The 27,957-nt window shown below is 41.4% G+C and overlaps 3 protein-coding genes across 7 annotated transcripts in view; 2 read left to right on the top strand and 1 right to left on the bottom strand.

The window, feature by feature from the left end:
- Nucleotides 1–1,628, bottom strand: part of LOC143329990 (hyccin 2) — a 36,362-nt gene extending 34,734 nt beyond the window's left edge. For both annotated transcript variants that reach the window (XM_076746110.1, XM_076746113.1), the window contains exon 1: nt 1,408–1,628. The gene's annotated coding sequence lies outside the window, so the exon portion shown is untranslated. The remainder of the gene's footprint in view (nt 1–1,407) is intronic.
- A 489-nt stretch (nt 1,629–2,117) lies between these two features.
- On the top strand, nt 2,118–7,381 carry LOC143330054 (CASP8 and FADD-like apoptosis regulator). Its single transcript, XM_076746220.1, has 10 exons — nt 2,118–2,373; nt 2,486–2,803; nt 2,894–2,999; nt 3,154–3,289; nt 4,073–4,122; nt 4,207–4,276; nt 4,491–4,537; nt 4,643–4,721; nt 5,650–6,154; nt 6,259–7,381. The coding sequence occupies exons 2-10, from the start codon at nt 2,508–2,510 to the stop codon at nt 6,386–6,388; spliced, it is 1,419 nt and encodes a 472-aa protein (XP_076602335.1). The 5' UTR covers nt 2,118–2,373; nt 2,486–2,507; the 3' UTR covers nt 6,389–7,381.
- A 1,688-nt stretch (nt 7,382–9,069) lies between these two features.
- The window catches only part of dip2a (disco-interacting protein 2 homolog A), an 81,227-nt gene continuing 62,339 nt past the window's right edge, over nt 9,070–27,957 (top strand). For all 4 annotated transcript variants that reach the window (XM_076746430.1, XM_076746429.1, XM_076746428.1 and 1 more), the window contains exon 1: nt 9,070–9,322. In XM_076746430.1, the coding sequence (XP_076602545.1) occupies nt 9,199–9,322 (124 nt within the window). In that variant the 5' untranslated portion in view covers nt 9,070–9,198. The remainder of the gene's footprint in view (nt 9,323–27,957) is intronic.

The raw sequence follows: 27,957 nt of genomic DNA, 5'->3' as shown, positions 1-27,957 counted from the left end.
CATGGCGAATATCACTCCAAGCAGCATTCATTTCATTTACAGACATCAGTGTAAAAAATACTGACAGATCAACCAGGAAGCAACTTGGCAGATGTGAACTGGGTTGGCAGAGCAAAGAGGAATTTATTAGTGATGCTGCTGATATAAAGAGGGTTGCTGCTAACTTTCAGCAGCAAACTGCTGGTCAAATATAAAACACTGGTCTGTCCAAGCACAACTTATTAAACAGCGTTGGGTAATAGTTAAAGGGCGCAGGTATTGGCAGCATGCTTGGCAGCTATCAAGATGAAATGTTTCTGGGTGAAAGGTTTAAGCACCGTCAGGTCATTGGTCTGATGCTCCTTAACTGGCCATGCATTGTGCACCTCACCTGTGTTTACTGAGGCAACACCTCTCAGATACTTGTTCATATCCAACATAACTTGACATTCTGTACATACACATATGTATGAGGAGATGGCTTAATTCACCATCGTGGTAATGCTGTAAACTCACAGACATAAAGTAATAATGAATAACTATTAACGAACGAGAAATAAAAGACACGAGTCACTAATTTGCCACTCAAACCGACTGACGATGTGGCAAAAGTTACCCACAGACTGAAACTGAACCCCTGCACATGTCACTGATTTCCTCTACAGCAACTCCTTTCAGTCAGCCTGACTGAAGGGAATCAGACCCAACCCTTGGTACAAGACGCATTACATGAACGTTTGTGCTGCTTTTAGCACTGAAAAGTTGCAAATCAAGCCTGCGAGGATGCAAAACCCACACTTCCGCTCGTGATTTTCAAAATAAAACAATTTTCGAACGAACAAGCTGCAGCATTTTTTTGTAGAGCTCAACTTTAAGTACCACAGTGAAAATGGTGAAGCTAAAGCTTTCAGGAAGAAATATGTAGTGGCTGACATTAAGTGACAACCTCCGCGCTGTTTAAAGCTCCCTTAAAAACTGTGAGCTGCTAGCTGACGTGTTACCTGGATGGCTCTACGCAGCTCTAACGTTAGTTCACTGCTAACTAGCTAAGGTCTTTTACAGCGCTGCCACGACAGCTTGAACCAGCACGTCAACGTTAGCTGCCTTAGCTCGGCTCGCATGCCGTTAGCGTGCCTGTTGTAGGCAGCAGCTGGTGGACATCCTCATCCTTGTTTTTCACCAGTCGTGACCAGGCCGAAACGGCTGGCTGCCTGGCTCCGACGCCGAAGCATCTGCTCTGTGCTCCCGAGCTACAGACAGTTACCGCTTGTGTCGGCACTGGCCAGCGCGCTAACGCTGAAGCCTCCTCGCCGCGGGTTTACGTCCACATCAACAGTGCAGATGATGTTCCAAGTCACCAGCAGCCTTGACTGCGACTACCTAGAAAATTCTGAATGTTTTGTCAGCTAAAGGTAATGAAATACTCACCGCGACTAAAGGTGGTTATGGCAATGTCACACGGTGACTGTACCGGGGAAATGAGGGTGGTGTTTGCCCAGAGCGGTCACCCAGGTCGAGTATCTTTCCTCCAAATGATCCCTTTCTCAACGAGCAGCACCTCCGTATGATCTCTCCACACTGCAATGGTGCTGAACCACAGCGGGACACGATTGGCCAGGCTGAGCGGAACTCAGTGCGCTTTGGTAAGCAGAAAGCTGAGGCGACCTGCAGGGGGAGCAGCAGTGATACCTTCAAGGCTGTCGGAAAACTCACCACCATACTTAGAGCGCACTTGTACATTAACCTAGGTTCCGGAGTGGTGAATGAACATGAACTCACCGATTTCACTGCATGTATGCTGGGTGTGTAGATTGACAGCAGTAGCATATCCTGAAGCAACGCAGATTAATTGGGAAATATGAAAATAGTCAAAATATATGAAAAGTAATAGCAGTCCAAAGGAAATATTACGTGACAAGAGTCTATATTTTGATTGTCATGTTAGTCTATTATTATGTTGATGTTAAACTGATGAAGTGCCAAAAAGTATGCTTTGTTAATCTGGCATAAAGCCTTAAGTTTTATAAGTTAATAAACTGTCAATAAACTGATTTTGGTTCAGATCATATGCTGCCTCTGATTGTGCCTTTAAGTTTTTTTTTTTTTTAATCATTGCGAGCTGCCGCCTTTCAACTTTCACTTTCACTTCAGTTTCACGGCCTATTGTGCAGTTTTCTTAAACTCGGGAAAAATTGGTAATTACCACACGCCTGTCCCCATCAATAGCTGTAGTTCCTCTATTTGTCAGCTGCTCAGCATGGCTGTCTTACGAGCTTTCCATTTCGGTTTACACGAAAGGGACACCTCAGCTGAAGAATTTTAGTCGTGCGTCATCTTTCCTACGTGGGTTTCCGAAAGTTATTTTTTCTTCTCTTGAGACTTCGAGGGTGTAAGGTGGGTCCTTTCATTAATCCTCTCAGTTACTGACGCAGTCCTTGTTAAACTTGCACGACAGATTAATCGGAACTCAAACCTAACACAGCATTTGATACGATCCTGTATGTAGGCATCAGCTGTCACCAAGGTCCATGGCTCATCCAGACCAACTTCAGCTTCAGGCCATTAATCAGATCGCAGAGGCTCTCAGCAGCAGTGAACGCAGGAGGCTCTTCTACCTGTGTGAAAGCCTGGACACGGACAACAGTGTGGCTTGCGTGAAGGAGATGCTGAAACGTAAAGTGATGAGAGATGAGAGCGGTCAGCTGTTCCTGAGGGAGCTGATGGTGCGGCTGAGACGGTTTGATATCCTGAGGAAGGTGTGTAACACCAGCAGAGACGAGGTGGAGAGGACTCTGACATACAGAGAGGTTCTGCCAAGATTCAGGTAAGATGTGTGAGACATAAATATTTTAACAATCCAGGTTAACGACATACTTGTGGTTCTCAAAGTAATCATGTTTTTTCCTTACTAAAGAGTACTGATGGCAAATATAAGTGAAGATATGGCCAGTGAGGATCTGCACAGTGTGAAATTCTTGTTAGGCAACACGTTACCCCGTGAGAAGATGGAAAACGCAAAGGTGAAATAAAAGTTTAATTTGCTTTTACTTACTGAGTTTTGCATTCCTGTGTGTGTGGGAGGGGAGTTTTGGTGTCACTCAAATTTTGTCATTTTTAACTTCCATTATGACTGGACAAAAAAACCCCAGCTTACTCCTCTCTCTTCTGTGACAGAGCTTCCTGGATGTAATAATTGAACTTGAGAAGCTGGATATAGTTTCACCTGAAAGAGTGGACGTTGTAGAGGAATGTTTGTCAAGTATTGGCAGGATCGACCTAGCCAAAAAAGTGGAGGCCTACAAGACGCCAGGTGAGACTGTGTTACCTCTTAATACTGAATCCCTCGAGGTGGCAAAATGTAAAAAAGAAGTTCACGAGTGAGTTCCATAAAGTGCATGTGAACTATGAAATGGTTACATGTTCTTTAGACAGGAAACTTCTGAAAATGGGAACTGAAAATGACTGCATTTGTGTGTGTAAGTGCATGCACGTGTGAAATACGACTGAAAGGGTCCATCATGCATGACAATACCACATACACTGTAGAAATGAAGCACATCCCATGCTGTACACAGTTCCTGAATCAAAGAAAAAAAAAAGCAGAGCATTCAGTATTAAAGCCACCTAAATGACACTTTTTTCAGTGACCATGCAATGTCCAGATACTCAGTGCGTTGCAAAAAGTTTATTTTAGTTTTTACCAACAAGAAGTTAATGTTTTTTTTTTCCAAGACTAAGATGTTAAAGATAGTCCAAAACTCAATGTGTGTCATTTTCTCTTTCATTTAGCATGTACCAGGTCCTGTTTTCAGATGTGATGTAAGATACCATACCTGAGGTTGACACACAGACATTGATACAGTACTAAACTCTGTATTTGTTAAACCTAATGCTTATTCCAAAGCTCATTATTCCATTTTACTTTAAACAACTAAAGCAAACCGCACTCAAACCAATGTGAACTTGTTCTTTCAGTTCCCCTGATTGTGCTTTTTGCTAAAGTAGCTACACGTGTACAGTGATCCCACAGCATAAGTTAAAAAAAAATACCCTGAAACTACAATGTTTTAAATAGTCTTTTATTTCTTCACAGTTGCAACATCTAAACAACATTCATCCCAAAAGCAAAGGTGCAGAGCTCCTGTGAGTATTAGTCCCAAAGTTAACATGTACTGTATTTATTTACTCTCTCATAACACTAATACTTTGAAAACATCTTCTCCTTAGCGTCTATTCCTCCCTCCAAATAGTTCTCATCCACTACAGCAAGCAAGACAAGCAGAGCCCCATCACAGTGGTAAGACAGACTCTGTATTATTATCATTATTACTAGTATTATTATTATTCAAAGATATGTTTGCCAGATGTGCTGTAAGTGAAAAATGGAACAAGTATAGGCAAATATTATTTCACATGGGGCTTTTAGCTTCCCAGTAAAAACAGGTGGAAAGCCCCAGGCCACTCATTGTCTATTGTTTTGACATTCATAATGCTGTCTTGCTCATCATCAGCGTCAGAAAAGATACCAGTGTCTGTATACAGAGAGCAGAGCTGTCAGGTAAAGTTTTCACTATTTGGACAGTTGTTTCTCGACATGTTTGAGTTGTGTCTAATCAGTAAAGTGCATTAATGGAACTGCTTTGTCTGTTGCTTTGCATTACAGAGTCATCTAGATTTGTACAAGTTTAACACTAATCCCAGAGGAACTTGTGTTGTCATAGACTGCGTGGGTAATGATGGAGGTGAGACACACAACACTTTGTACATATTGTCCAGTAATAGCAAAAGGATTCAAATCCATTACTAAAGTACACATAAAATACCACAATGTACAAGTCAGCAGAAAAATGGCCCTTGACCTGTATATTGTCATATATTACATAATAGATTGTTAATACTGAGGCATGAATGTGTAAGCAGTATTTTACTGTTGTAACTGGCCAAGATGGAGCTAGTTTTAACTACTTTATGTACAGTTAGGTATTTTAGTCCAGAGATTTCCAGCCTGAGGGTTGGGCCCCTTCAAAGGGTCACAGGATAAAACTAAGGGGATGTGAGATAATTAATGGCAGGGGAAAGAAGAAAAAACAAGGTTCTACTTCACAAATTGTTTTCATTTTTCAGACTTTCAGTTTTGGTTTTTTGTGTCATCTGACCTTGAACAGTTATTTAATTGAAACTGTGAGAAACTTTGATGGGAAATGTCTTTTCGGTGAAACTACAAACAACTCACATACATGAGTCAGGCAGTGTGTTTTTGTAAGGGGTCACAAGCAAACTGATGGAAACCACCTAATTCATTTTTAACAATGTGTTGTAAGTTTATCACATCTGTTTTTATGCAAAATATTCACCTGACAAGAGACTAGTGAGTATACTGTAGCTGTAGATGTAGTGGAGTAAAAAGTACAATATTTACTTCTAAAATGCAATTAAATAGAAGTATAAAGCAGCAGAAAATGGCAATGTTCAAGTAAAATGCAAGTGCAGTATAGAACTTGAGTAAACATACTGACTTAAACATCCTTAGTTACAAAACAATGTTTCTGCAACTACTTCAAGACGTCCCCATTGGTAGCAGCCTGATGGTGTTTTTTCATTCACCTTTTTTTGTGACTTATTATCAGTATAAAACTTAACTTCTGCTCTCATCTTTCCTGTCTCACTCAGACATGTTGGAACAGACATTCAAGGCCCTTCACTTCAATGTGGTTGTCTACAAGTGGCTGAGCGTGGAAGACATTTCAGCAGCTCTCAGAGGGATCTCCAGACAGAGAGAGAGCCTTGAAGGTGACGGCTTTGTCTGTTGCATCATTAGCCGTGGTGCGACAAACCGTCTCCTGGGTACAGACCCGTACAGTGTAGGTCTGCATTTGGACAGTGTCCGAGGTCTGTTCACCGCTGATGCATGCCCGATGCTGGCTGGCAAGCCCAAACTCTTCTTCATCCAGAGATACAGCGTCGCCGAGTTTCAGCCCTGTGCCAGGATGGAGCACCGGGATGAGGACCTGGAAACAGATGGGTGTGATGGGATGCCCAGATATGATTTAATCCCCACAGATGCAGATGTGTTCTGGAGTCACTGCTGGACAGATGAACGTCAACTGGAGCAAGGAAACCATTGCTCCATTTACCTGAAGGCTCTGACAGACGCCTTACAAAGAGGCCAGAAGAGGTACAGGCAAACACTCAACAGCAAATCAGCTCCTGTTGAGCATCAGACAGTTTCCAGATAAGATGTAGAAGCCATAGACTAAACTATTGTTTGTGTTCTAACAGGAAAACGCGCCTTGTTGATGTTCATACTGAAGTGAATGGGGCCATTTTTGAACATAACAAGAGGAATCCGGGGTCAGAGTACCTCATCGAAGTGAAACATACTCTGCGGAAAGATCTGTTCGTACAATAGAGAATTTATCACCATCACTTTCACCAAACCCTTACTGTTCCAAACCCTCAATATAATACAGTGTATTCCTTGCCCAGAAGAACCCTTTTTTTTTTTATTGTGTATGCAGTGACACCTACTGGTTGCATTAACTCAGAACACTTGCACTTCTTTTTACAGATGAAGGAAAACCTATTTAATTGCATGTCTTGAAGTGTATTTATTTAATGTTTGAAAATACTCACTCAGCATGGTTGTTTTACATATATGTTTTGGTACTTTTGTAACAGACAACCAAATGTGCATACATGACTGAAGAGTAATGAGAATAAGAACCTACTTCCCAGCTCAGAAACCCCAGACAACAACAACGACAACAGCAGCAGCAGCAGCAGCAGCAGCAGCAGATAGTTAGAAACAATACAACTTATTTTGAAGTATAAACGTGAGTAGCCTTCTTGCCTCATACAGTGCAGCTAAAGCAGGTATGTGTAGCACCTGAAGTAAACACTACATCTATCTATCTATCTGTCTGTCTGTCTATATTGTACATTGATGTCTCTCAGAACTTCTGTTGCATTTGTACTCTTTATATATTTTAACTCTGATTTATCAGTTTTCTGTGTTTTGTCTTGTAAATCATTCCGGAACTTGTTTTAGAAAGGATACAGTAAGTGTTATTTAATGTTAACATATACTGTATCTGTTAGTTCTCAATGTCAGAAGATATTCTGTTATATGTATACGACTTTGCAGGTTTCCATCATGATTGCATATTTAAGTGTAATTATAATACAGGAGAGGAAAATAGAAGGAACAAATTCAATTCATATATAGTTCAATATATGTATACTTTAATTACGTTCAGTATGTGTCAGTGATAAAATGTAAGTTTCTTATTAACCTTGTTATATATTTTGTGTTTGGCTTTTTTCTTTAAATTTAAACATTGCTATATTATACTAATATTTCTGTTTGCTACATTGCAATATGATTAAAGAACAATGACCAATATGATGATGTGGGTCACGTGATGTCCAACACCAGCAGTATTGGAGTTCAGGAGGCAGGACCACATGAACTCCCCCCAGCCTGTAGTCGCAGTCGTAGCCTTTGACAGGATCTGCTCCCATTTTGGTTTTGCTCTCTGCAACCCTCCTCCACCTCATCTCCACTGTCTCCTCTGGGTTTCTTGATCTTGAAGTGCAGATTACCTTCAGGTGGGGTGTCAACCCAGACCCCAACCAACCAAACCACTGCTGAATTGATGAGCATTATCTGCTTCACTCACCCACCAACCTTCATGTCATGGAATTATTCCCATTCTTTGAGATCTGAATTCACTTTCAAAAATTTTAGGACCTAATTGCTACATTAATGGAATATTTTTACGGGACTGTTGAATTCAGTAGTGACTTTACATATTGTTGTAATAAGTCATTTCATGCCAAGCATTTTGACACTTTTAACTTGAAAATAACTTGCGTAAATGATTAGGTAATATATCTGTTTGGAATTCCAGTTAAAGTGAAAGTGTTTGTAAAGCACTTGTGTGAACTGTGCTGTTAATTGCCTTGTGCTTATATGCTCAAACCCAACACCTCTCAACTGACAGTTTATCAGTTTATAATCTTGAACTAACACTAATTTCTTTCAGGGCTTCTGCTTGAACTGACATTTACTGCTCAAGTTATCACATATGCTTTGTCTGGCATTTCAGCTTCACCTATTACGAACAGTTAAATTGTTTCATTCAGTATTTACACTTCAACTCCTTTCAGCACTTCCCTTGCAACAGCTATTTCTACTTCTTTCAGTGTTTCTATTTAAGCTATTTCAAGATTTTGTCATTTCCAGGTGTAAATACGGCATATTTACAAGGAGTTTTGAATGTTATCTGAATGCTAATAATATTCTTCCGATAGAAAACATATTTTTAGATAACATTGACATCTAATTTACCAGCCAGTGAATAAAAAAAGTGCCATTAGCTGGGTGATAATTCCACTGTTTTCTAATCATACAAAACATGTTGTTTGGGATATCAGTGACATTTAATTTAGTAGCAAACCAGTGAACCAAAAAAAAAAAAAAAAAAGGAAAAAGCTGGCTTATAATTCAGTTATATCCTTACAATACAAAGCATACTTCTGAAATAATAATGACATTTAATTAATCAGCCAGTGACTCTAAAATCTGTTATTGTTTTTCTGTGACATCCATCAAATTACCCCGTGCAAAAAACACCTGAAACTTCCAATGGTGCAGTAAAATCTCCCCAGTCGATGCTTGTACTTGAGTGCCACGCAGCACTGTGCTTGTAACAGTAGGAGGCAGGCAAGTTTTATGAGGAACATCATCAGGAGTCAGCGCGAGCACGCACACAAACACAGGAGTAGGCCTCGTGGGCGCGCGCGGTCAGGGCTGCTGTTGCTATGATGCAATGGCGACTGCGCCGTGGGAAGCGAGCGAGGAGTTGAATGAGTTCCCTCCACAGTTGAAGTGAAGCAGCCGCGGACAGTCGGGACGCCGTTAGTGCCGAGGGACAGACAGCGGGCACGGAGACACTGACAGGACCCTGCCCTTCCACGCTACATGGAAACACACAGCCAGGTGTGTCTGCTAGCCTCACAGCTAGCCGTGTCATGACGGTTGGAGAGATTTCTCACACATCTGTACGACGTTGCAGCGAGACGGGAGAAGCACCAACACCCTGTTTGCCCTCCTTAGCCGACACCAAGTGAGGACGGGCTCATTTTTCTCATTTCTGGTCACATTGTCCCTCTCACCTGCGACTCAGTGGACCTATTTGTGCTTCGTACTGGACCACCATGGCTGAGAGGACCTCAACCGGGTTGCTAACGATGATGTTGGAGCCAACGCCGGCTGTCGCTATGACCCTGCCGGCGGAGGTCCGGGAGAAGCTGGCGGAGCTGGAGCTGGAGCTCTCTGAAGGTAAGTTGACAACAACATGTAAACGAGCTACCGCACCGTGAGGCCAAGGCATGCTGTTATTTCCTGAGGAGGTGCTTTAAGCATTATTCATGTACATGACAGGTCTCAGAAACCACCGCCCTTTGTTTTGGTGTTGTGGTTCATGTTTGAAAACATGCCAACATTAGCGAAGCCCCCGTGCGACTATCAGTCATTCCCAAAACTGAACTTCTGCTGTACTTTTCTGCTCCTGACTGTTCACTCCTGCGGCGCAGGCAGTTCCTAAACTGAACCACACTGGTTTGCAGTGTTTTGTTTTAATCCTACTGAAGACAAGCTATTGCTGTTGTCCTGACTATTTAGATATCACACGTTCAAACTCCAGATCCCATATTTGATCAGATGGCAATCAGCCCCAGCGTTAACAGCTGAGCTGACACACCCATGCTGCTGTTATGTGGCCCTGTTTTTCACATAACCAGAGGGTCTGTACCTTCTCGAAGTTTATGAAAAGGGAGAATTACCAATACCAGTATGATCCTGAGCGGAAGCCTGTTGGTGTCTGACTCGGAACAATGAAACTATCAGGATCGGAAAACTTGAACCAGTAAAGAGTGTGCTTACATGCGCAACAAAGGCATAAAAGGCTTTTATGTGAACACGTTATGAAAGTTTTTCCAATAATTTTGCTGATATTGTTGCACATCGACTTGTACTTTCTTAAACTTGCAGGTCTATGGAAAGTATTAAAATCCAGTTTTCCAAACATCAAGTCAGGTCACAACTTCCTAAAGTATATTAAATTTGAATTCTTTGGGTTACGAACATGAAACATTTCATCTGATTTCATCTGTGTTTTCTTTTTTTGTCAGAATCGGATGTTTTGTTGGGCAGTAAAACTCACAGAATAAACAAACGGAATAAAACAAATCCCTTAACTGTTATACCTATCTGCTGGAAGAAATACAAAGACATCATGTACCTGTACAAAGTCCTGTACAATAAGCAAGCAGTGTTTACTGATTTGATTTATTATACTACCTAATCACATTCTTTGGTGTTTGCCCTGAAGGACAAAATACTTGATGCAACATCCCTGTGTTTGAGATTAGTAGAAATGTTAATACATAAACACGTCAACAGAGTTCAGCCTCTCTGGTGCTCTGCATGAAGATAAAACATGAAATTGCCAATAGTTGTGCCACCTGTCATCTGAAACCTGCATGATTTGTCCAAAATCGGTCTTTTTTTCTTCATATTTGGGCCTAGAAGGACTTAACATTTAACTGTAGTCCCTCAGCACTGTAGAGTAAATAAAGCTGAGCTCATCCTCCTGTTGACGTGAAATCCTTAAATGCAGACTTTCAGTGCACTAAATAAGAGGGTGCTTGTTTTTCACAGAGCTTTTCTTTTGTTTTTTGTTAGTTCAATGAGACTCATTGTTTGAATGTGCTCCTTTTATTTGAGCTGTTCTCACGTGGAAAAATTAGCTGAGCTCTGGTAAAGTCATATTAATTAATGACCTACATTAGACCTGATTAGATTTTGGATTTGACCCCAGGGTGTGACCCTGTTTCTTGCCAACTCCGGAGAAACTCTACAAGGCAGTAAGTGTTGTCTGAGAACTTGAACTAAACCCACTGACCTGTAGTTAAATTAAAAGTCTTTTCTTTCTCCAAGTTAGCTGTATGCAGCAGCACCATACCAGGTTTAGGAATAGACCAAAGGTGTACGCTTTGATAAGCACATTAGCTGCCACTGAGGCCCCTAATGGGATAGACATGTTTTCAGGAGCAGCTCCCAAATTAATCTATATCTGTCCAGTTTCCTCTTCCTGCTCTCCACATGTCACATCCTGCCATGTTGGAGCTCTGATAGCAGGATCTCCCCTGACATTGTTGCCTTCTGCTTCTCTTTCTGGGTTTTCTTTTACTAAATGCTCTGTTGTGTCTTGCCCACCATCTCTCCCTTTCACTGACTCTCTCTATGACCTCCGTTTTTCCTCTATTTTCCCTAATCAACCTCTTTTTTTTTCCCCACCATCAAATCCTATTCTTGTACGCTGCTGTGAACTCTTCACCTCATGATGATGCCCTTCGGTTGCCTCGCTGTTGCATCCTGTCTCAGGATAGAATAGACGACTTGTTTTATTGGAAGGAGATGAGAGCCTGCGAATCCTGCAGGTTTTCTGTCCCTCTCAATGAGCTCTTCTCATGGGGATTTAAAGTCAGGCATGTCCCACTGAGAAACGCGTCGCTGGTTTTTAGCATGCATGACTGTGCCAGTGGGCATGCGTTGAGTGTGCAGGAACACTGTATTATTCATGAAGTTGAATAGATGTGTCATGTATGTTTTCTTAAGCAGTTTAGTAGCAGTCACCATTGGAATAACATGAGTTTGAGACAATCCAACAGCTCAGCTAGATAATATTCCAGCGTCAGCATCTTAGGCCTGCTGATGTGTGAAATAAACAATCTGTGCACTCTGATTGTGGCTATAATAAATAGTGTTTCCTCTAGAGATGCATTTATATACAAATTATCTATTTCTTAGTGAACATCTATCCTGAAATGATTTCTTCACTCTGCGGTCCTACAGTCTTTGTGCAATTCTTCTTTTTGTTTGCACCTTGTCACAATTCTTCGTTATTCATTGTGTCTGTGTAGTAAATAATTTGAAAACGCTTTACTGTGTAGACCTGGAGGTGTTTTGTGAAGCAGAGTTACTAAATAATCTGGATACCTTCACTGACTTCAACCTGGAATTGCTTTAAATGTGGAAAATGGACTTAAAGTAAGTAAAATAGCTTTCTAGGTTTAAAGCCCCATGAAAATTTGGCTTTAAATCTTCTCCATTCCTCCATAACATTAAATATACATAACTAAATAAGCAACACAAAAGTAGGAAAAACATCTTTAGGAGTGATTTATAGAGCTGTTATGAGAAATATGCATAATTTAGATGACGCTTTGTTTTTTGTATGGATTAAACAAACAAAATCTAATTTATTAGTGAGCTTTAGAGGTTCTGGCAGTTGAATTTTGTTCATTGTCTTTTTGTAACTCAGCCCCTCCCACTTTAAACCACTGAGAAGAGTTAAAGACAAAAGCACAAACACAGAAGACTCTCTCAGAAATGTGACTGTTTCAACTTTAAGGTGTGTATTTGTGAAGGACTCCACCACTCATCATAAGAAGTTGATTGAAAAAATGTATTTTTAGAGCCTTTAGTCAGTGTAGTCCGGCCAGCTTGGTGATTCTGCTTCGTGAGACAGGTCGCTTCTCCCAACAATGCTGGTAGACAGAAATCCCTGCCTATCAAATTCTACACATCATAGTTATTGTAAAGGGCCCGTGGTATTTATCAGCTGACCTGGATGCTGATGATTGGCCAAAAGACAGGGCATAAAGGAGGGCAAGAAGACGGATGATCCCCATTATCTCCTGCAGGGAGGAAAGAGGGAGAGACGACTCTGCTGAGTAATTCATAGGCTCACTCTATCATTCCCTGGTTTTCTTCCCTCCTCCTTTGTTTGCTCTGTAAACCCTCTGATTACAAAGTCATTTTTAGTCCAGTGCTGGTGTTTGCTGGGAAACTGCCAAAGCCCTGGTTGGTCATTGCGCATGTTTTGCCTGCTCCCATTCAGCAAACATTTACAGAGGAGCGTTTCAGGTTTTTGGTAGCTTACGTGGTGCCTGGCTTGTTTATGGTTGTTGTCGGGTTTGTAGGTATTTGGAAGAAGACCCAGCAGCATAAATGTGGCCACTATGTTTTGCAAATTTTCTGCATAATGAAAATGTTATTTATCATAAGTCAGATCATCTGGTCAGTTTAAGCACTGTTTTCATTAGTTCTCACTCTTATCAATGTCCTAGTGTCAGCTGCTGCAATGACCCAATTTCCCCATGGAGATCATTAAAGTTTCACCTTATCTAATCGCGCAGATAAGGTGAGACTTTATTCACTGTAGACCTAAAGAGGCGGCCAGGCAAACTGCTGTCAAGAGGTAATTGTAGTAATGAGATGGTGATGATTAAACTTGCAAATGCTTGTCAGCATTTGACACTGATGGAGGTTTGATGGTGTAATGATCAGCAGTGTGTATTTTATAACTGGTAATGGGCCACAGTAACCCCGAATCAGTTTTTCATATGAACTGAAAGTTTACATGGGCCTTAAAGTGTGGTTGGGCAGTCAGTTGTTACCAGTCTCATCCTTACCTGATGTTCCTACAGTAATTGCATTAGCAGGGAGATCCCTTACGTCAAAACAAGCGCTCTTATTTTGTCCCTAAAGTGCAATGGCAAGATTGCATTACACCAAAGTGTGTAAAGGCAGAGATAATAGAAACAAAAAACAAAATTAATGCGTAAGTTGCTTCCAATTTCATAGATAACATCCAAAAACACTTATGAAGAGATTAAGAAATATCTCTATCATGAAGCCATCCAGTGCATGAGAAAATACCTGCAGTGTGACTACAAAGAAATCCATTTTGCAGCTCATCATGTTTGTAAGTTAGCAACCATGAGAGACTTCTATGGCTACAGAACTGCCACAATATGTAAACAAATTTAAACATCCATTTAATTTATAATGTCATATATGCTCATTTTGTAGCAATATTCCCCATATACAATACAAAGGCGTATTTTCCCCAGATCCCTAAAAAGCCTTAAAAATATCTTTTGTAAGCTATGATTTTCGTCCAGCAGAAGTACCCTACAATGCTGTGTTATATAGGCCTATTATTATATAATCAAGGTCATACGCCTGCATACTAGGTGGGGTTAGTGGACAGCTTTGGTTGCCAGTAGTTTTCATAAAACCTCCCTCGGAAAGTATGAGTGTACAGGAAGCCCCTGTGAGTTAGTTAAGGAACGACCACTCCGTGCAGGGAATGACTGCAAACTGGTCCTGACTCATTCCTCTCTGTGGTCACTTACTCCCCCCACCAGCGCATGAAGGAAGAACATCCACTGGACTCACCCAGTGAGTTCAGTCTATTGTTAAGCAAAACCAAACTTTTGACGAATGTAGAATCACATTCTACATTAAGAGCTTTGAGAACATGTAGGATTTAGGGAGATTACTGAAGGACCTTTGTACATGGCTGCTGGTTAGCTCTGTAATAGGATCCAAATGAGAAGAATTTTGAGTCTTGGAGCGAGCTAGCTGGCTGCTGTAGCCGCTGCAAAGTCCAGTTCGGAGATAAAGAGGCAGCTATGCAGTGCCCCTGCCATAGATGAGGATAGAACGTGGAGGGTCATAAATATTTCAAGGGTGTGCCTCAGAGCAGAGTAGAGCTTCAGATTCTTGTGCTGCTCTCATATGCCTCTGCCTGTATATGCAAGTCTGTGAACATGGAAGTGTGTGCTCGTTTGGTTCATTTGCTTCTTGCTTGTGTCTCTGGGTGGATTGTTAAGGTGCCCATTTCCATTTATTGCAACTCTGATTCCAAACGTTGTGTAAAACAATAAAACAGTATGTGATTTTTTTTAATGTTCAACCTCATCAGCTTCATTCTGAATTTGATGCAGACATGTTTCAAACAAGTTGGGACAGGAGCAACGAAAGACTGGGAAAGATGTGGAATGCTCAAAAAACACCTGTTTGGAACATTCCACAGGTAAACAGGTTCATTGGTAACAGGTGATAGTGTCATGACTGGGTATGAAAGGGGCATCCTGGAAAGGCTCAGTTGTTCACATGCAAAGATGGAGTAAGGTTCACCACTTTGTGAACACATGATTGGATAAAGGATTTTACTACATGGGCTCAGGAACACTAATGGTTTACAAATGACTACATTCTGTTTTATTTGTTTTCCACAGTTACCCAACTTTTTTAGAATCAGGGTTGAAAGTTGTGTTTTTGTACTTCCTAAAGTCGTGTTTTTGTAAAGTAATCTGTGATTCCCAGCCCCCAGAAACACTCACTCTGGTTCCGTCCTTCACTTTGCACATCCATGGCGGCATCATAAAAATTCAGAAAGCGTTTCTTTGGATGCAAAATTAGCATACGCCCCCGAGTGCGGCATGAGTCATCAACATTTTTAAAATTGTTTTCCAGGAAATGACAAACTCTGAGATACTATTAAGAATACCTACAAAACTACTTTCTTGTCATTGTTTGGCCAGACACTAGTGTATAGGTGATGTGTAGCACAAGACCTGTTACATAAAAATACTTAAACATCAAATTATATTTTATGAGGACTGTCAGTACAAACCACAGAGTTGTGTTTCATTTTAGCCCAACTATGATCAACTACAGTGGATCCTGCCTATTTTCTTTACAAAACCCTTCGACATCCTGTCTCTGTCTTTATAGGAGTCATGAATATTTAATAGTGGCACTGTGGCAATGTAATATGTTGAAACATGTCTTTTTGTCCTTTGTTTGTTCAAGTGTGGTCTGAGTCTACAGACTAAGATTTCCACCAGAATTATCATTATTGTTTTCAGTTGGTCTATTGTTTTAACCCATTATCTAACTAGTGGAAAAAATAATCTTGTCAACAAACCGAAAGGTTTTCACGTAACACTTCTATGAAATGGAGAAAAGAATGATTCTCATTTTAGAAGCAGTAAATATTTGCCACCATAGTTTTATTTGACAAGTTACTTTAAGGATCAGTTGATTGGCAAAATAGTAATTAAGTTGTTTTCAATGCATTTGTCATTCATCATTTTTCCCTTGTAACATGTTTATATTGTAAAATGAGCACTAACATTGTTTCAGTAATGATTGTTTCCCCGCTACTTTGTACATCCCTGTAGAAATGCTCTGAGGAGTTTTGAAGAAGGAAACTGGAGATACAAGAAGTTTTTTCCCCTCTCTGCATGCATGCCAAAAATATGACATTTCATTCTCTTTCAACTGATTCAACCATGAAGTTTCACTGACTAACTGGTGTTATTTCAGCAGTGTTTTATCGCGTATAGTACTTCATTGCTGTGGTTACAATTGATGGCAGAAATTGCTGCACAGTGTGATTACTCTGCCACACTCATACAGTCCACAGCGTGTGACAGACAGCAACATTTTACAATATGCTGTGCAAGTAAGAACAAAAGCTAAAAGTGCCAGTGAATTGATATCTTACGCTTAGTATCAGTGAAGCATGATTGACATGTAGTACATTTCATCACCCTGGTCACACATGGACCCATATCTTAAATTGAGAGCTTCTGGCAGCTAAACTGACTCCTACTGGATATACTGTATGTCTCTGCATTTTTATGTTCTGTTCTGGTCTCCTGCCGTTGAATTTCCTTAACCTTTTGAATCAGAGTAACTGTATAGAGGAAGGAAGTTGGTCTTTTTCAAGCCCACCAGAGACTTGGCCCTTTACTAACACAACAGTGGAAAGATGGTGCCAGGCTCCAGCCAGGCCACCATCCTGTCCATCCTGACACAGAGAGACCACTGAGCTCTGTGGCTGGCCAGGAGGTGCGTCTGGTAGCACTCAACCAGGGACGGTTTTGAAATAAATAAAGGTGAGAGAACCATTTTGCACAACTCAATAAGTATCTCCTCAGGCTCTGAATATTTTCTTCATTATAGCGGGAGCCAGGTGACACTGTGTGTGTCCTCGTAGTTAGAGGGATGGCACGTGCAGTGGGGAGCAGGCCTGTGCAGCGGGCACCAGTGCCAGGGAGATCTGCTGACCAAACAAGCCGCATACCCCACTTCAAGGACACGTTGCAAAATTCCCTCTGCTCTGTGCACCGCATTCTTCTGCCCAGCAAGGCTTTTGTTCTGCCTCCATCAGCTTTCTGGTGTAAATTCTTTGCTGCCCATTAGCCTACCTGTGTGTATATCTTTTGATCCCTCACCCTCTCTGTGCCCATCTGGTGGAGACAGGCTTAGCATGAGAGTTGGATGGCAGCTCAGGTCCCACTACCCCCCAGCTAACACCACGGCTCAATCTGGCCTCTCTCTGGTCCAATCACACTCACAGTAAAACACACATGCAGACTCCTCTCCAGAGAGCTGAATTGTCTCTAAAAGTTAAAGATGAAGAATTGGCTCTAAGAGCATATTTTTTATTATTCATGTTTCTTGCAGTTTGTTCACAACATTTGTACTGCAGTGTTTTTAAAGTACTGAGTAAATTACTTGCTGGGGATAAAGGGGGAGGGAGTGCAGGGCTGAGTTTGCTGAGCTGTGCAGGGAGCCTTTACACTCTTAAAAGTTTTTCAGAGGCCAAGGTAAAAATTCATTAATGGAGTGAATCTCTCTTTTGCTTTCTTGATTACTTGATCTCAACTTTTCTTGTTTAACATTTAATTTCTGTGTGCATTGCCGAAACATTTCACCCATTCATTCTGTAGCATTACATGAATACATTGCTTTGACTGCAGTAGCTTCAGTAGCTTGTGTTCAGCTGTGACACTGGCGACGCTGCACCACCAGTGCTGCCTCTCAGTAACTTCAGCCATCATCTCCTGAACACTTTGTGATTGTTCTGCACACGTAAACAAAATAACTTGAGCGATGATATTGCAACCTTTGGGATCATTAAGTTTCTCTAACTGTTTTTTACTTAATTTGCTAAACCAATGGAGTAAGGGGCATCACAGAAGCATCTGATTGTCGAAAAAGTCATCTGCTGTATCTTGCCAGACAGTGTCGATTATGATCCTGCTTAGAATCCCACTTAAATAAGCTGGAAATGAGTGGAGTTTGCAGTGTTTAATTGAAATATGTGATGGTAATTAATTCCAGAGAGGTGGTGTAATGGTCAGTGCCTAGTCAGTGCCATCAGCACCTATTAGCTTCTCTTGACCTTCTCTGGCCAGGAGCTAGCAGAGGTCAGCTTACACAGCATGACAGAGCTGTGAGAAGTATGAATTTAGCTCTATCAGCAGCTGGCTGACAAGCAGCCCTCAATGAAAGCATGAAGAAAGAACTACAAAGGGCAAGTATTTTAGAAACCCAGATGGTTAGCAGTACTGAAAAAATTAATATGGTGTTGCTGCTGTACTTAGAGTAGATAGGGTCATCTTTTTGCCCTTTTTGTTTTTGATTATGCGTCTCTTTGTTGTCAAGAGTGATGCCCAGTTACTTTGCTCTGACGATAGTGTAACGTCACGAGAAAAAGTTTTCTTAAGTGCATTTTTTGTTGCTTCGCTCAATGTCAAGGCCTACTCAGGTGTGATGTGCACATCAGAGACAAACAGCCCTTTGTAGCAGCAGCAGGCGGCATTGTGAGCCTTCCTAGTGGAAAACAAACAGACAGAAAATGTCTGGAATGTGCTGTGACCTATCAACTTAACCATGAGGAGAGGGTTTTCCAAATCCCCACTTCTGCTGGAGGGCAAGACTACACACAACAACCAGGCACATAGCATAGCAGTTTGTCCCAGCCCTTTGAAAAGAATAAGGCCAAGTTGCCCCCGTCTGGTATACCTCATTCCCTTAGGTGTCCCAGTAGAACATGGGAGGGAAGGAATAAAATACAACTGAGTGAGTTTTTTATTGTGGGGCTAAATCCAGGCCTTTTTAGATATAGAACTTAGCTCATTCCAGAAAATGTGTTTTCAGCCTGTGTGCTCCGAGCAGGCAGACAGTTTTAGGTGAGCTCTGCAGCTGTTGCTCTCCAGAGACTTTTCCCAGTGTGTTATTCAGTGTGTACCTCTAAAGAAAAGAGGGACGGCATGCAAAGCAGGGGCAAGTCAGGACTGCATTAAAATATCCCAAGGCATAACTGACAAACTGTGGAGTGTCTCTCAACATTTAACAATTAACAGCTAACGTCTGTAAGACATCAAGTTGTAAATCAACTGCATAAACATCCAAGCTTTTTTGCTATGACAGGGGTTCTTTTCTCAGTCAGCTCCTGGTGTTGCTTTTAAAAGCTAGTGCGCATATATTTGAAGCATCCTGGATGGAAGGAGTAAAAATGCACCCCTTCTAACCAGGCTGAGCCAGTAGCATACAGGTAGGATATGGAGATACAACTGAACCGACTAATATTAACATTAAAACATCAAACATATTAGCTTGTTGTCGTCAAAGCAGTTAAAGGATAAGTTTTGGTCTGTTGCAGTTAAGGTCTTATTTTTGCGCCATCGTATCTATTGGTAATAAGAACTTTGCACTCGCCAAGTTCACTTCTGAAACCTGCAAACATGGTGAAATCACTAAAATGAAGTCAGGTGGAGCAAGAAACGTGTGTTCAGATTGTAAGATCGGTTTAAATAACCTCCCAGGTTGTTTAAACTCATTTTGAAGAGAAAACAAAGGCAAGCCCTCGAACATGAGGCCCAATTTGTAATAAACTAAAATTAATCTGAGTACATATTTGACAAATTGTAATTGAACATTATTGAATATCGTAACTCACAAAGCAACTCTGCCATGCCATAAGAACACAATAAAGTGATGGCCAGGTAAAATGAATGAATCTCAAAATTTTGACCATTTTGTCTCCCTTCTGAAGAATTGGACCAAATCACAGTTGCAGGTTTTACTGTGCAGTGTTAGCTGCTAATGTTATTCCAGCAGCCTTCCTTCTTTCTCTTGTGTTCTTTGTATTCCTCTGTACCAGTGAAAAGAAAACTAAAACATACCTTTATTCGGTAGTTTGACATGCTTTCAGTGGCCTTTTTATTGGCAGGTGGGCCTTACTATCTAAGGAGTTCTCCATTCCTGAGTAATGATGTATGAATGTGGTCTCTCATGCTATGTATGTTCAAAGTCTAAAGTAATCGCTGTGATGTTTTCTCTGGCACTACCACGGACACACCAGATGTTTTTACTGATAAGGAGCTCAGAGAGGAGTGTGGTGTTGAAGTTTTTTACTCTTGACTGTTGCTGAAGAACTCTTCTGAACCAAGCTTTCTTCCCTTTTTATGCATTTAACTTCAAGATTAGCTCACATGTGACGGCAACCAGTTTTTATATTCATTGTCCATGTTAGGGCATGGCCATGTGGTATGGGTGATGACCAGTATTCAAAATGACCCCCCCTCCAAGTGCCATACACTAATAAACCTTGATAAGCTGTACTGATCTATGTACAGTATGTGGCTTCTGAAACCTTTGCTGAAACATGCCTTTTTGTTACTGCATGAAGCACAATGTTGCTGCCTGTCAACACACCCTAGAGATTTTCAATAACCATTTTACATGGTGTTACTTGTGGAATCCCAAGCGCTTGGCAAGGAACAATGACATGGATACAACTTCAAGATGACCTGTAATCTAATATACACACACACACACACACACACACACACACACACACACACACACATGGAAACGTCACATCTCAGTGGTCTTACTCACAACATTCTTGGCATAGAGGTCACAGGCCTCCGCAGCCTGTGGTTGATGCTCATGGCTGTGGTCCCGTAACGTGTGTCCGACTGGACTCATGATGACAGTTGGAGCTCACTTGTTGAATTTTAGATGTCTTGTTTTTCATTTCTCTAATAATTACAGTAAACCCAAATACACTGTTCCTGCTGGCTCCACCCTGTCTGTCATTAGGAGGGAGAAGGAGTCGAGTCTGAAATGCCAACAAGTGGCAGATAGCTGCTGGCAGCCTTTCCTAGTGTGTCATGCCCCTGATGACATACACACAATTGAGTGCAAACTCTCTCCCGGGGCTTACTATTGCAGCTTCCCATTCTTACCATAATTGGCAAATGTGTGTGGTGTATTTGTGTGTCTGTGTGTGTGAGTAAGCCATATGACCTGAAAATCTTTACAATAACCCATGACAAAGCTGCTGCTTGCTCGTCCCCTCCTTGTTATCTAATTTGACGAGACAAACTGAATGGAATTTTGTATGTTGTCGTGGTCAGGACAGGCCTATATTTAGCCATGAAGACATTAAATCATAGTACTCTGATGATGACCCAGTGACTTTATTTAATGCAGGGAGAGGTGAGGAGGAAGAGGAGGACGAGATTCTGCACAAATGCCATGTTTGATGAAGCTCAGTAAGACTACAGATGTACATAAGAAAGACTAGCTGTCAAAGCAGAGAACATGTCACCTACATTACATCTGGAAATTCCTGCTGGTTCTCATTTTTCTGTTTTCTCCATTGTGTGTACTTTAAGACAAGTGGTTAACTCTTATTTGTGGGAATTTTTTGAATGAATGTCACGTTGACCAAGCTAAGCTGTTGAAAATGAAACTGAAGTAACCAGTCTGTTTCTACGATACTCCTTTCAAATCCGTCTTGCAGTTTGGTCTGGTTTTCTGAGGTTAAAGTCAGTCCTTCCAAGTGAGATCTATAAAGAGAGTTGTATTTACATGTCTGTGTCCAGAGGGTCAGCTGAAGGAGAGGAAAAAAGGCAGGAAGGGAGGGAGGAAGGAAGGAGGAGTGGGAGGAATAATGAGACCTGGATGTAAATTTTCCCTTACGGAGAAACAGCTGGAGTATGTCAGATGTTTGAGGAATCAACATTTGTGAATTACTCATATTACTTGTTTTTAATCTGTTTGTACCAGATTTATGTGCCACATAGACTAACACAGGGGATACTAGAAACAATCACAGGAAACTATTTCAAGTCTGTCTTTTTAGGGATGACTTCCCCTGATTATAGTTATTCTGAAGCAGTAAATACCATGTTGAAACAAATGCTAAGAATTAAGGCTATGCATTCACAAACACTGGATCCTTATATGGTGTATTCACTCAGGTGAAACAGCCACAGTGTCTGCAGTAAAATATGTGAGTGTGCGCAGCCTGTGTAGCATTTTGAAATGGAGCTGCAATCACTGTGCTTTTTGTAGATGCATATTGATCTAGCCTTGTAAAGTGGTAAAAATACATTCTCTCTGGGTTTTAACTGCAACAATAGAGCTGACACACCTTATTTCCTGTCAGACTACTGGGAATATTATGCTTTATGAAAACCACTTGCAATTTACTGGCTTTTTGTGGAGGTTCATACAGCTCTAAAAATAAAAGATGTGTGTTTTTTATGATTTTTTTGATTTGGTCTTTTTTTCATTTACTCCTATACAGATTTTTCAAAGCGCTACGCAAATAAAAATCATGAAGTACACTCTCAACATCTGTATATATTTCACTACCCTTTCGTCTTCTTGAGGAGTTGTGAAGATGAACTGTCTGTAGGCCCTGGCAGGGTCGCTCTCAAGGCCTTGACCTCTGATCCACTGTTACTGATGCTGTGTCAGGATGAGTGCTGTATCCCCTGCAGGTCACAGAAGATGAATGATAGGCTAATGCAGAGCTTCAGCAGGGCTGCCATCAATCTGCAATTTCTCTTTAGGGTGTAAGGAATTGGCCTCTGGCTGGAGACCATGTGCTACCAGCTCTGTCTGACTAGACAACCATCTGAGACCCCTGACTCTGCTCTGTTTTGTGTTCTTATGTTGGCGGCAGGCTTTGCACATGTATGTGTGTGCACGTAAATACACACACAGATACTCCTTTCCTCCTGTCACAGCCTGTTTGTTGAGTTAGGCTGTGGGTTTGGTCCCTGGCTTACATGTGTGTGTGAGGATAAGTGCAAAAGCAGACCCTGTGCTGGCTGCCTGTCTGCCTCTCTCTGGAACTGACCATTTATTCTCAGTCTTTTTTCTCTAAGGAGTGGTGGAGGGGCTGGATTGCTGAATGCCTTGCTCGGTGAAAAATGCTATTACAAGACTTAGCTAGGGCAAGAGTTTGTTTTTGTCTTGGAATCAGCTCCACTTGTTTTTGAAGTATCAGCTAACAAGTTGAACCCCACCCTTAGCACTCTAACACGGGTTCCATAAATACGGGATATTTTGTCTGGTGTCATGGACTGGTATTTATTAATTGCATTTTCGGAGGTGTTTATTTTAAAACAATATCTTACAGAAGTTCGTGCATTCCTGCGGTTTGTTCTAGAAACCTTTAGCCAGAACCTCAAGAATGGTCAATCATTTCTGGGGTTTGAATTCAACCTATTTAGTTCACCACTTGCATGTTGTTTACTGCGGCACACACTGTGTACGGGTGTCAGCCATACTAAAGTGTTACTTAACTGACTTTGAAATAGTGCATTTTGTGACACTAATTAAGCTACTTCTACGCAGTACGCTTCAACCATCTCTTTTTCCAAGCAGATTGAAACTAATGCAAAGATTTATTTGCAGATATTTGGCTCAGGAGTGTTTGTATGCAGTTTCACATAATGAATTCCCAAGGGATGAGCTTGAAACTCTTTAATTTCCCTCGTGAGGCAGAGGCTTCACCACATTAGCTAATAGAGGCCGATTAGCCTGCAGTGGAATTGGCAGACGGTATCAGTTGGCTAGTGTTACCGAGCAAGAGCCCTGTGAACAATATCACCACAGCTGACTCTCCCTGCCTTATCTTCCACATGTCCTGGAAGAACAGTGAGCAATCCTGCCGCTGCCCGGGCCGAGGGCTGCCTGACTTTGAATTGTGGGCGTATGTGGAATGCAGGGCTGGAAAAAGGTCGGGGATGGCTTTGAGAAATTTTAGAACAAGCATATTATTCTGTTGTTTTCCCCATGTATGGGGAAGCAGTGAGAGCTGGCGGAATACCTCAGGAAGTTGGTGAAATGGACCTCAGGCTGTTGTCTGACAGATGTGAGCAAACAAGCCCCTGTAGTTGCTGCTATTCTGTTTGTTTGTTTGTTTGCGTGGTATAGCATACATTATCTATCATACATCAGTGGGATTGTTCACCTACAAAATGTAAATAAGTTATTTCTCTGAAGGTACATCCCAAGGCTTTGTGTGATGTTTGTCAGAATGAAGCTCTACTTACAGTTTAGCTTCAGGACATGTTGTGTTTCTCAGGGGCACATTACCGCATGTTATTGCAGCACAGATGTTCTGGTGCTGTCTGCTGTCGATCCATTTCTTTCCCCTCTCCCTCACACACAGTTTAAAGAGCATGAGGCTAACCTCAGCTCACCTCAGGCTGGAATCTGCTGTATCTTTTCTGGGTTCATTTCTTTCTGTCTGCCTGTCAGATTCCTCACTGAGAGGCTCGCTCGGGGGTTTGACCACTGACAACAATGCTTGAGGTTTCACTGGGGAGGATATTGATTGAGGAGCTGGAGGATGGAAAAGCGAAGCGAGAGACCGACTTAGGGATATGGTGAAAAATGGAGTAATGGCAAGCAGTGAGAGGGGGCATGAAGCATAGTAATGTGGAAGTCAAGGATAGAAGGAAGATAACAAGAGCTGCTGAGAGACAGAGAGATAAAGTTCATGCAGAACAAAGGATGAGAGTATAGGGTTAAGGTTGGAGTAAGAATAAGAGAATATCTCTTCAACATAGTAAGACAAAAACATGATGCAGGAGGTTTGGCTGATATGTATATCATGAGACAACATAGAATTGTCTTTGTTCTGAGATTGTGCCATATCATTTATATCATGGTAGTTATCCCTTGCTGCTTGTTTTACACCATCAGGGCCAATATTACTAATCAGTGACCAGGACTGTTTTACGGTGATATTGGATTTTTATACAATTGTGACATCGGTTTGATAGTACCATATAGTACCATATAGTACCGTATAGTATTTCATATGCTGAATTATCCAAAAACAGACATTGTTGGAAAATTTTACATATCACAATATACCGAAATAGATGGCTTTATCCTTATTGCTCACTCCTTTGCTGTGGTCTATACTATCGCCTGTAGTTTCAACCTGTCATCAAGGTGAGCATGCTAAAATAGCCCAAAAATATCACCCACAAATCATAAATTTTGACACCTGCAAGCTAGAAGATTAAGATTGCATTCTTCAGTATAGCTTTCCACAGTGGTAGCTTTTTATTGACAGCAGGAGTTATCTTTGAATGGCCTCTCTTGACAGACTGAGCAAAAGTTCTGACTGAAAGGCTGCAATATTTGTGCCTCCTGGTTGAGGACTGTTATTCATATTTTCATGCACTGTGACTGGCGTAAAAGCAAAACAAACAGCAACTTATCTTTGAATTGCTCGTTGGCCAATTGTGTTTTTAGAATTGAACAAGATAATTTGTTCACAAGCCTTATAACTCACTGAGACAAAGGGCCACTATTGATTGTCATCTAAAATCAGGAAAAAGCTAATTAAACAGGAAAAGGCTTCTCCAGGCAGCAGTAATATCCTATAGAACTGTTGTCTGTAGCCTGGAAGACTAATCAGTTACTGTATATTATGTGCCAACCTACAGTAGTAGAGAGGCATGCGTGTAACAGACCAAGCCTTCAGGCTGTGTCAGCTATGGGATAGGCCTGTCAATGTCTCACTCTCAGCTCAGGTACAGCATTCCTCAGTGAAAGAAGATGAGAAAGATGGTCTCAAAGCATTGCTGAAAGCACAAAATTGCCACACTGTAAAACGATCAGGCTGTAAAAAGTCTCTTCTGGATGGTTAAATTACCTCAGCCAGCAGGTGTTTGTGATAGTGTTAGTTTTCACATGGTCACACATGAGAAAATACAACAGGCTGACATCATTAGAAGACTAAGATGTTATACTGATACTCTGCCCTTTTGAGCATCAGCGTTTTGTTGAAGTATCTGTGGTTAGCTTGAATTCAGTCAGTTATGAAATAGAGTTATGGTGTATTTAATTTTCTACATTTTTATAAAGCATATTATTGGGCTTATTAAGCTTTAGGGGAAAAGAGTAATGCTGCATCACACAGAAAAGGCCACATATTTAATAGGTGAAAGAATTGTTCAAATCATCATCTGGTAACTACATCAATCATAAAATTGAATGTACCAGGATCTATCTGATTCAGCTCAGCAGGGGATTGATTGATCCATCGCACTGTGTGTTCCCTTCGCAGTATATAATCAGAGTGGCACATCACAATGTCGGGAAGAAAATACAGCCTTCTGAGTTTTTACAAAGCACAGACAAAAAACCCAATCACTCACAATGAGGTACTGATGTGTGCGATAAAGCAATCATTGCAGCAGGTCAGACAACATGCTGAAGTCAGTTTGATAATCACCAATCACAGCTGGCTTTTTAGCTGGGATAGGTTCCAGTCCCTCACCATCCTGTAGTGGATAATTGGGTTTTTAGTTAATACCTGGATGGATGGACACTGGTGTGGTGTATTCACAGAAGATCTAACATGAATGCAGCATCAGAGAAAAGTGTAGTCACCTTGCACACTCCGGTTAAAGTAAAATTAATCACACAATATATGCAGGTTTCCCATTGTACACTGCTCTTAGTCCCATAGCACTTGTTGACCACTAAATGTAATGAGCCTCCAGGTCACAGGGGACCACTGAAGCTCTCCACTTTCACTCTGATTCTCTGGCCATTCATGCCATTTGTGTGCTTCCTGTCTCCAGATAAGACCTTCAGAAGTGGCTTTATCCCAGCGCTGGGATGTGTGACTGAGCAGCCAAGCATCCCTAGCCGGGATAAGCGTTTGTATTTCTTGTAGGAAGCCTTTCTTCTTCCCCTGGTTACCTCAACCATGCTGCTACTCGGCTATTTAGAGTTAATGCATGTGTGTGTATGAACATATGTATGCGCCTGCTTAGGCGAATGTGAAAGTGGATGGTGTGTGTCCTGTGATTGCAGATTGGAATGTGTGTTGCGTTAGCGTCTGCAAGCAAAGCACAGTCACGGGTCAGCAAGTGCCTCAGTCAGTCACACACTTCCTCCCTCCCCCCTCTCTCTCCAGGAACTAGGCAGCTTGCCCGCTGAGGGAGTGGTGAGGTTAACACCATCCTGCAAAGAATCACTGCACTTCTGTCTTCATTGTCCTTCAATATGTAGCAAGGTCCTTTTGATTAGCTGATGAGTCAGTGTGTGGATCTCTTTTTTAATGAAGGTGTTTCATCATTGAAGCATCAAGAAAAGATTAAGGCATTAAAGGATGTTTTCCACTGACTGTGACAGAAAAATCGCTCTCGATCTCTCAATCAGACTTCTGTGGAAGTTTAAATGTAAAACTGCAGAGTTTATTATGCAATGGTAATTTTTCAAATACAACTGAAGCATAAGCAAGGCCACAGAGGTATATTCTGACACTGCAGCAGTGACCAGAATGTTATGTTATGTAATGCTATCGAGATTTTATCAATGATACTGTAACAATGGAGTCTGGTTTTGTGAACCTCACTGGCGCTTTTATACCAATAAAAATTTGTTTTATGGTATTGCCAGAAGTTCACCTCACAATTATGTGCTGCAGGAGTAATCATTTGCTACAGCACAGGACTCTGGGCTGAAAAATGATCTTCAGCTTGTCATATAGTGTTCAGTCAACCAAAAGAACAGTCCCCAGGCCCAAACAAAACATTTTCTCAAATGAAATTGCATCTCCTTGAAATGCTCGTTGTCTATGGGCATATAAATAAAAGACATTACTAGACCCACAGAAATTCAGCGCCACTCTCCTTTGAGGTGTTGCACTGAAATGAACCCAGGCTGAGCTGTAACGGAATTTTTCACATGACATATTCGTTTTTTGCCTGTGCGGATGGTTGGTGATGCAGTAAAGTCTTTTTTGGATGAGGGGTTTGCTGTGAGGTGACCAGTGTAAACAGCGTTATCAGGCAGACTGCAGGAGGAAGTGTCCGTCATCAGCTGAGCGATCAAACCTTGGCTCTCCATCAGGCTGGTATTTCCGAGTCTGTCCCATTTGTGAAAGCCAGATATTAAAGAGGTCTCGCACTGATGAGCGTGTG

Source organism: Chaetodon auriga, chromosome 13 (assembly GCF_051107435.1).
Source record: "Chaetodon auriga isolate fChaAug3 chromosome 13, fChaAug3.hap1, whole genome shotgun sequence".
In the NCBI taxonomy this organism is placed as follows: Eukaryota; Metazoa; Chordata; class Actinopteri; order Chaetodontiformes; family Chaetodontidae; genus Chaetodon; species Chaetodon auriga.
This window is presented reverse-complemented; position numbering and strand designations above follow the sequence as displayed.

Coding starts and splice junctions, on each gene's coding strand:
- LOC143330054 (XM_076746220.1), top strand. CDS start 2,508: ATGGCTCATCCAGACCAACTTCAGCTTCAGGCCATTAATCAGATCGCA. Junction 3,000..3,153: donor AGAAGATGGAAAACGCAAAG/GTGAAATAAAAG, acceptor CTTCTGTGACAG/AGCTTCCTGGATGTAATAAT. Junction 3,290..4,072: donor GGAGGCCTACAAGACGCCAG/GTGAGACTGTGT, acceptor ATTTCTTCACAG/TTGCAACATCTAAACAACAT.